This window comes from Podarcis filfolensis (assembly GCF_964270895.1).
Source record: "Podarcis filfolensis genome assembly, chromosome: 8".
NCBI lineage: Eukaryota > Metazoa > Chordata > Lepidosauria > Squamata > Lacertidae > Podarcis > Podarcis filfolensis.
Window position 1 is genome coordinate 54,711,624 of NC_139611.1, and position 8,863 is coordinate 54,720,486.

The following is an 8,863-nucleotide window of genomic DNA, read 5'->3' on the forward strand; positions in this document are numbered from 1 at the left end:
CTGCTCAGGTAGCATCTCCCTCTCCCTAATTGAGTCCTCCAACACCCACAATAGAGAAGTTTTCTTGGCAGTGATATACCAGAAGAACCGAAGAAATGAGATAGCTAGTTTCACAGGTTTAATTTCAGAACCTCATACATTTCAGTTGCACAAAACCCTGGAACACATAAATGTGCAACTGGGATTTCACAATCAATCCCTCTCCTCCCATCCCCAAAATGTAATTTGTGGTGCTGCATTTGGCCACAAAAAAATATACGTAAAAGGATTCTTGGTAAGACAAGCCAGCACTTGAAGCTGCTTCAGAATTCCCAGGATAATGTGAAGACAATTGCCAGTATAGCCATTTTGTCTATAGAGCATGTTAGGATGGCCAGTGCCTCGATGTTAAATCATACTCATTTTTTTAAAACCCCGATGTCCACTAATCTATGTTAATGAACAGGACACCAAGGAACAAGTAATAGGTCAGCTAGTCAGAGATGAGCCTAGAATGCAGGCCTTTCCCTTTAGCTTACAGCAGCCCATCTGCTTGTCTTCCTTGACCCCAATAAAGTCCCTTTCCCTTTATTAGAGACCTTCCCAGAGTGAGAGTTATGGCAGCAAAACAATGCACAGCCTAAAAAGGCAAAGAACAGCTGTGTACGTGCCCCACAAGGAGGCTTGATTCTGTCCCTCTCTTAGGCATCATGGAGGTTATTCTCATTCAGCAGGATCTTCTCGCCAGGTTTGAAGGCTGGCAAGCCACGGTAAGGGCAGCTGGAACACCGGAATGCATCCCCCAGGTAACACTGCAGGGAGAAGAGAGGCCAAGTCAGTGCCCTGGCAAAGGGGAATGTTTCACAGTTCCTGTTCATTTTCCAAGTGGGAAGGGGCTTGCATTAAATAGGACTTAAAAGTTTGTCTCAAGGGGTGAGGGGAAGAATTGGCCTTAACGAGACAAAGTCAGTCAGTATTGAGGCTCAATGCACCACATTTCCCCCCACCCCCAGGTGGAAAAAATATTTTAGTGGCTGCATATAATCCTCCAGGATAATTCTCATTCCACCTCAACCATAGCAGTTGAACAAATCTGAACCAAAGGCTATTTAGGGAACAGTCCACACGGCTTGGGGAACAGGCAAGATAGGAGTTACATTTTTACACTCATCTTGCACAACGCTTCTTCACATGACAAATTATTCTATGGCTTTCTCTTCTGTGTTAGAAACTGTATATACCCTGCATGTCCACCTATGGTGAACACACTTAACTAATTTGCCATGTATATAAGCTATCTGAAATCACGTGCTTTGCTCTGCATCTGCAAATGGCAGAAAGCACATGTGGGTGCTCCGGAGTGTAGCTGATCTCTGCTGAATGCGGGTCTCGAATACAGCAGCAACCAGCTGACTTGCAGTGGCTTCAAGCCCCGCTAGGATCAGCTACAGTCTGGAGCTGGCAGTCAGGGAATCTAGCTGATCCAAGCTGACCATGCTGACTGTCAAGTGACTGGGAGGAGGGCAGCCTGCCAGGATGAAAAAGGGCTGCCATGATGGGGGACCAAAGGATCCAGCACAGCAGAGTGAAAAGGTTCCCCACTCCCGACCTAGATATAAATCCAGTGTTTTGATTAGCAAGTAAATGTACATCCTTACATTGCCACATGCGGATTTGGGCTGTATGTTGTTCTTCTTCTGCTCTAGCTCTTCAGCAAGACCACAGGTACTGCAGAAGGGAGAAGCTTTATAAATCTACATATAAATCTATTTATTTAACAAAGAAATCATTATATAACAGTTTGCAAGCAGGCAGTGGGTGGCTTATTCTTCCTTAGAGTGTCTGTAAAGCTCTCCAGACATGCTAGTTCTTATTTCTCTCCAATCTGATCACAGCAGTGCTGTGCAGCAGAGAGTATCTCAACTGCTACAAACAGGACAGAACACTGAAATATGCAAATTCCAAGATCTTCCCTATTATTTAGGGACCTCAGGGCATAGGGCTGTATATAAATTCAATAAAATAAATTTAGTTGAAGAATTCCAGCTCCTGGCCTAGGTTTCAAACTTAGGAGAAACTACATTTCCAACAAACTGACCTTATGTACCATTATTTGGAAGTCCCGGTTTCCATGTGGACTCATTTCCAAGTTGATGTACATAAGCTTGCAGTTCACTCTCTTCATTTCTTACCTGGATTTTCCCCAAGGCTGTATTTTGCTGATTCTCTCCCCCCCCCCCCCCAATCTTATTTCAGATGCACGAGTTGCATAACTGATCTCAAGCAATAAAGTTCAGGAAGTTTGTAAATAAATAAATAAAACATCCCTACTAGTTAATACAAAGCAAATCTTATAAAAACAAAACAAAAAGAACAACACATAAACCTGAAAAAACCCACATGCAATTCAAGCAGCTTGTTTGCAGCATCACAAACATTTGTTCATGTCACAAAAAAAGTCACTTCTCTTGAGAGTAACAAGGTGCTGGGCCTATGACCATGGAATCAAATTCATCTTAGGGCCAGAATGTCCATGTACAGTGGTACCTTGGTTTTCGAACGTCTCAGAAGTGAAACGTTTCAGTTTTCGAATGCCAAAAACTCAGAAGTAAATGCTTCGGTTTTCGAACAAGCCTCGGAAGTCGAACATGCTATGCGGCTTCTGCTGCGTGAAAGATCCAGAGGCATAGCTGTGGGCTACTGAGGTTTTGGTTTTCGAACATTTCGGAACTCAAACTGTCTTCCAGAACCGATTATGTTAGAAAACCGAGCTACCACTGTATGTCAGTACTCACCAGTTCTTACACGCTTTCTTCTTTCCAGAGTCCTTACAGGAAGGGGCTTTAAGGGAAGCTGGATCTGGCTTTTTCAAATCCTCAGGGTCCAAAAGCTCGTCTGAATCCAGAAGATCCTGGAGAGAAGAAGAAGAAGACCATGATCCATATGAAACTAAGATGGTTCCCTCTCCATTAAGACAGTCCCCATTTTGGGAGGTTTGTTCCAGGTGTGCTTCTGCACAGTCCTAGAGATATCTCAGAACAAAACAGCAGAAATAATGTGGCACTGGCATAGCCATTAGAACACAGAGAAATGTATAAAATAAGGGCATTCCTTTGCTTGCATTTGGTGATTTTCATACTCACTGCATCATCATCGTCCATATCATTGGCAGAAAGAGTCCAGAGCTTTGCAGCCATGGGATCCACAGCCGGCTTCTCTAAGGAGAATAGAATAAGAAATTATAGAGAACAGAACAACAGTGGGGTCCTAGCACATATTTTGTCTAATCCATTCTTGGGACCTTTCAGCTCAAACTTTGTTAGAGAGCACCTCAGCATATTTTCAGATCTAACTATGGAAAATCTATTATAATGCATCCAACATAAGGTCTGCTCCCAATATAGATATAAAATCTTTATGTGGCCCTCTAACGTGGTGGCATGACAATGAAAACACATTATACTGTGCTCTGAAGCACATCACTCTGTGAAGTTCCGTGAGATGCTGTCATGATAAAATAGGGCTGCCACAGCTGAGATATTGTACTTTCTGCTTTGATTTTCTTGCAGATCCCCTTACAGAGAAAGGGGGTGCTCAACATAAAGGCTTGTTTTTCCCTTAATTGCTCCCCACTGAACAAATGATGGGCAAGAGACCTTGAAGGCTGGCTGAAATTAAGCCACAAACCACTCTGGCCAATGGAATGTAGATTCCATACCCTGACATAAAGCACTGTGAACATGTTCATCATTAGTTTAGCAATTTGCTTTCGAGGCTGAAATGAAGGCTACCAACAGACACTACGCTTATAAAAGGGTAAGGAGCATTGCTTTCAAAGACCATGTGTCAGTAACCACCTTGGTTATTATATTGACTTCTAAAGAACAGAGTGAATTCACATTCTATGGACAAGTGAATGTATTTCATAAGATTATGCTGTGAAGAGAGATCCCTATTCACCTCTCTCTTTCTTGACAAAAGAAATTTTGAGTTGACTTGAAGATCCCACTTCAAAGTTGGGTTTCTTGCCTTCCATCTGAACAGAATAAATTTCATTGCACTGGAAACCCAGACGTTCCTGAAGAGACTGCATTTGTTCAGAGGTTAAGGGCTCTTTCTGTAACTAAAAAACAAGACAAAGCAAAGAATTAGCCTGGTGTCAAATCCATCCCAGAGTACCCAGAAGAAATAGCACATTAGCACCATGATACCCACACAATATGTTTTCCCTTTGTAGAAACCTCATCCAAAGAAACCCAAAGGTAGTATTCAACTAAGTCCTTCTCAAGTGTAGGCCCACTGAAATTAATGACCGTTAGTCATGTCCATTGACTTTACTATGTATACTCTGAGTAGCACTACCAGTGAATGCCACCCAAAGCAAGCATTTTCAAGGCTACTTTTGCTTGCTCCCTAGGGAAACCCAAAGCTTTGTTGTCTCCAAATATATTGTACATAGTTAAATTTTCTGGAATAAATGATCTATAGAAGTCTCAATATCCACATACGTACCTCCTTTATTTCCACCAGCCCTGAGAGTGTCAAAGCTGCAGGTAGCTTGGGGATTGTCTTGAGCCCATTGTTGTTATCTGGGAGGTGTAGGACGAGGAGGAAAAAGCATCCATAATCAACTAGGTGCAGTGCTCAAAGCATGACTGTCCCACAGAAGAGAGTCACACAGGCCTCATTCTTTGCATTACCTGAATCACTTCAGGAACTGTCAGACATCAATTCAATTAATTAGGAAATATAAATGGGCTATTTCTAGCAATCTCCCTGTAACTGAATCCCTAAAGCCCTCTAGCTGATCTTAATTAGCGTAAGGAAGTGATTATTAGGTCAATCACTGAATCAACTTGTTTAAATATCTTGTTCTCTTGCAACTCAAGCAGGAATTGAATGTGGTATAACTTAACTCAAGAACACACAACTTCCAGCACTGCTTCCACTGATACCCAGTTATGTTCAGTTACAGATGCTGTATCAACATCTGGTTAAATCAACTCTGCCATGACCATCTGACAAGCTCAGGTGTAGACAAGCTCTAAGCTATGGCAGCTTAAATTCAACGAAGCCCCGGGCAAAACTAACCAGGAGACTAAGGAATCAAGAGGATAAGGACTTTAAAAAAGAATGGGAAAAATTAATAATTTACGCAAGAGAACATTGTAAGCAAATTAAAACGTTAGCTGGACATTAAGAATCACTTATAAAGCAATGAGGTTTATGCATAACTTATAGCAATGAAAAATATGGAGAATATATTATGTATATTGGTAAAAAAATTGTTATTAGGACCCATGTAAGGGATGGGGGGGGGGAAGTCACGAGATTCAGAGAATTTCATGGATTGATTATATGAAGAATTTTGTTATTACTATGTATTCACAAAAACCAATAAAAAGCATTTTCAAATAAAAAAGTTAAAAGAAAAAACGAATAAAAATAAAAATAAACTCAACAGAGCCCCATCAGTCAAATTAATGTTTGACACCCATGGTCCAGAGGTAAGAGAAAAGGTACCCCCTTACCTGTTTCTGTTGTCACTACCTCCTTCAGAAGGACACGGCCCCCTGGCTTGACTATCCGAGCTATTTCAGCCAGTACTTCTGCACTATGCACAGTCAAGCTGCCAGGTAACAGGCCTGACAGAACCACATCAAAACTGGATTCCTTATGGGATGCTGAAGAGTTAAAAGAAGAGAACACATTATCCTTCTACATACATATGCATGCCATCATAACGGATGGGGTTTTTACACCATGACCTCAGCAGTATTTTTTCAAAGCCATTTTAAGTGGTAATCTTGGAAAACTCTTACTGAGTCAGTCACTGAACAGAACTTCTAGATTTCTTGAGATTGCTACACACAAGGCTGCAATGCGTTATTCTGGCTGTCTCCTTGCCTCTGCATGCTGCAGTCAGAATCAGGTCACTTAGGCAATTCACATATTGTATGGTAAAAAACCAGGTATTCTAAGAAAAGGACAACATCCTTCTCATGGCCACAAATTATTCCCATGTTGTACAGAATGTCATTGCTGTGCGTCACAAGCAGCCTGACAGGCGAAGAGACAGCAGTCACTACCCCATCCCTGTTTGGCACAAGAGCAGCAAGGGCTTTTCTCAGGCTGTCAGTGACTTAACAAGGAGCTCAGTGCTGTTTCATTCTCTACACACAAAATTTTATGATGTCCAACATGTACTGGTTCAGTGCTACAATGAGACCTTAAAACCAAACACGGCAACGAATACTTTTTCAACACTTACATTGGAGCAGCTGGTTGATATTTTCTACAGATACATGACCCTCAACTCCAACAGCAGCCTGGATGTTCTGCACAAAACTTTGCAGCGTTTCAGCAGGAGAGTGCATATCCCAAATCACTGCCACTTGCTGGCCCATGGAGATCCCATGAGCAGCCATGTCTGAAACAATGCAGAACCTGAAAGAAACAAAAAACAACTGTTGACAAAGTGCAATATATTAAGCGCCAAGGAAAAGAGACTTAAATCAACAGGAATTTCTGGAGATTTCCTGGTTGTTAATATTGACAGCATTCTCTAAAGAGAACGTGTCAGCCAGTTTCCCCAAATGGTACGATTCTTTAAAAAAGATGGTTTCAGTTTAGGGGACTTTGCTTCTATTTTCAGTTACAGCACTGTTACCAAGATCTAGAGAATACAGGGGTAGCATCATCATCATCATCATCATAATTTATTATTTATACCCCACACATCTGGCTGGGCTTCCCCAGCCTCTCTGGGAGGCTTCCAACAAAATATTAAAATACAGTAATGCATCAAACATTAAAAGCTTCTCTAAACAGGGCTGCCTTCAGATGTCTTCTAAAAGTCTGGTTGTTGTTGTTCTCTTTGACATCTGGTGGGAGGGCGTTCCACTGGGTGGGTGCCACTACCGGGAAGGCCCTCTGCCTGGTTCAATGTAACTTGGCTTCTCACAGTGAGGGAATCGCCAGAAGGCCCTCGGTGCTGGACCTCAGTGTCCAGGTAGAATGGTGGGGGTGGAGACGCTCCTTCAGATATACTGGACTGAGGCCATTTCTTTATTCTTATCTCATCTGCACACATTTGAACCACAGATCTGTAGAAGGCACTACTCTCCCCCAAACGGTACAGATAAGAGTTTCAAAACATGTGCGTGTACACGAAAGCTCATACCAATAACAAACGTGGTTGGTCTCTAAGGTGCTATCAGAAGGAATTTTTAAATTTTGTTTCGACTACAGATAAGCAGATCTTAAGCAACCAATGAAAATGGAGTAATAAGAAGTCTAGAATCAGTGGGCAGCAAGTAGTGAGACCATGTCTGCACATCAACTGATCAGGGTCTTCCATTTCCACCAAGGTTCTCCCCTTTTTGCTGAAAGTAATTGGGCCTGGTAAAGAGTTCAATCATACACACCTCTTTAAAGATCCGTCTCAAGACTTTTTGCTCTCTTTCTGCACTTTCAGCTGTGGCCAGCTTCAAATGAACCATCCTTACCACACGGAAACTGAGCTACTCAACTTGAAAAGCAAGAGTCTTTTATGGAAACTGGGAGGGTGATGCATTTTTTCAAAAAGACCTACAGGGCCTCTCCATGAGGTTCCTCCCTCAGCTATCACATCCCTCAGCAGTTCTATCAAGGGAGGGCTGCGACTGTAGGGCCTCTCCATTGCTGCTGCAGAAAGACCACCTTTGTGAGATTTCTCTATTGCCTCTGCTGAAAGACCAGCAACTTTGGGTTCCTTTTCCTCAAATTGCTGCATTCCAGCTGGCCATCGCAAGAACTTTGTAGCCTGGCACCTGAACCTGAGTATGCTTTGGGCTAAGAAACAATTATTATGGTGAGAAAGGCTGCAATTAAATTCAATGACTAGGTAGGCAGGAGGGAAAAGATATAATCCCAAGAAGAAACTGAAGGACGCTCTCTGGTGAACCAAAGAGGATGGGGATATATGAAGTTACTTAGTGAGGAGGTGGCAGCGACTGAAGAGCAGCACAGCTGATAAAAGTATTGGGAGTAGTCCGCCAACCTTGTCCCTTCCAGGCATATGGGACTATAATACCCATCAGCCTAGCAGGAGTCCAAAACACCTGAAAGGGGGCCAGCTTGGCAAAGGCTGGACTAGAAGCTGAATGACCCAAATTCATATCCTGACCCTGCCACAGACTGACCTGACCTTGGCACGGCCAATCTCTCAGTTTGGCCTACTTCACAGGGTTGTTGTGGGGATTTTAATGGGGATGGGGGAGAGAGAACCATGTACATGGCACCTGGAGCTCCTTCAAGCCCCCCCCCCCGCCTTCTCTTTCCTCCTCCACCAAACGGGGAAGGGCCGAAGTGACGTCACGAGCCGCCCAAGTGCCGGGGAGATGGGCGGCCTCGGGGCAATTCGCGCGTGCGTCTGTGTGGGCCGGGTGGACGGACGACGACGACCCCCGCCTTCCGTTAGGCAAAGGTCTAAAGGCGACCCAAGGGCAGCGAGGAAGACCCTCGCCCATTTCAAGCGCAGGAGGGGAAGAGAACGTGCCCAGGCTGCCCCTCCCCGCCCGCGTCTCGTCACGTACCGCCTTTCCCTCTTTCCTTCCCGGAGCCGTGAGCTCAGCAGCAGCGGCCGCCTCCTCTTTCCAGCCGCTCGGGACGGACCTTTCCCGACTTGTCACGAGCTCTCGATCGGCCCTTAGCTAAGCCCGCCCCGCACTCCAGCTGCCCTTTGCAAAGATGGCGGTGAGCAATTAAAGAGCGGCTCCTGACGCCCCGTTGCCCGTTCCAAAGATGGCGGCCAAGGGGCGGACATTTGTGAAACATAGAGATAGAAGAGGGGGGCGGGGAATGGAAGAGGAACACAAGACTGAATTTTCCAAAAGCCGCCATT

The 8,863-nt window shown here is 44.0% G+C and overlaps 1 protein-coding gene across 1 annotated transcript; it reads right to left on the reverse strand.

Moving 5' to 3' along the window:
- Window positions 1-105: 105 nt before the first annotated feature.
- Window positions 106-8,712, reverse strand: CIAPIN1 (cytokine induced apoptosis inhibitor 1). Its single transcript, XM_083625340.1, has 9 exons — window positions 8,556-8,712; window positions 6,251-6,426; window positions 5,511-5,663; window positions 4,492-4,568; window positions 3,940-4,102; window positions 3,123-3,196; window positions 2,775-2,890; window positions 1,638-1,707; window positions 106-791 (listed from the first exon to the last, which is right to left on the reverse strand). Exons 2-9 carry the CDS (start codon window positions 6,405-6,407, stop codon window positions 681-683), a joined length of 921 nt encoding a protein of 306 aa, XP_083481466.1. The 5' UTR covers window positions 6,408-6,426; window positions 8,556-8,712; the 3' UTR covers window positions 106-680.
- Window positions 8,713-8,863: the final 151 nt, after the last annotated feature.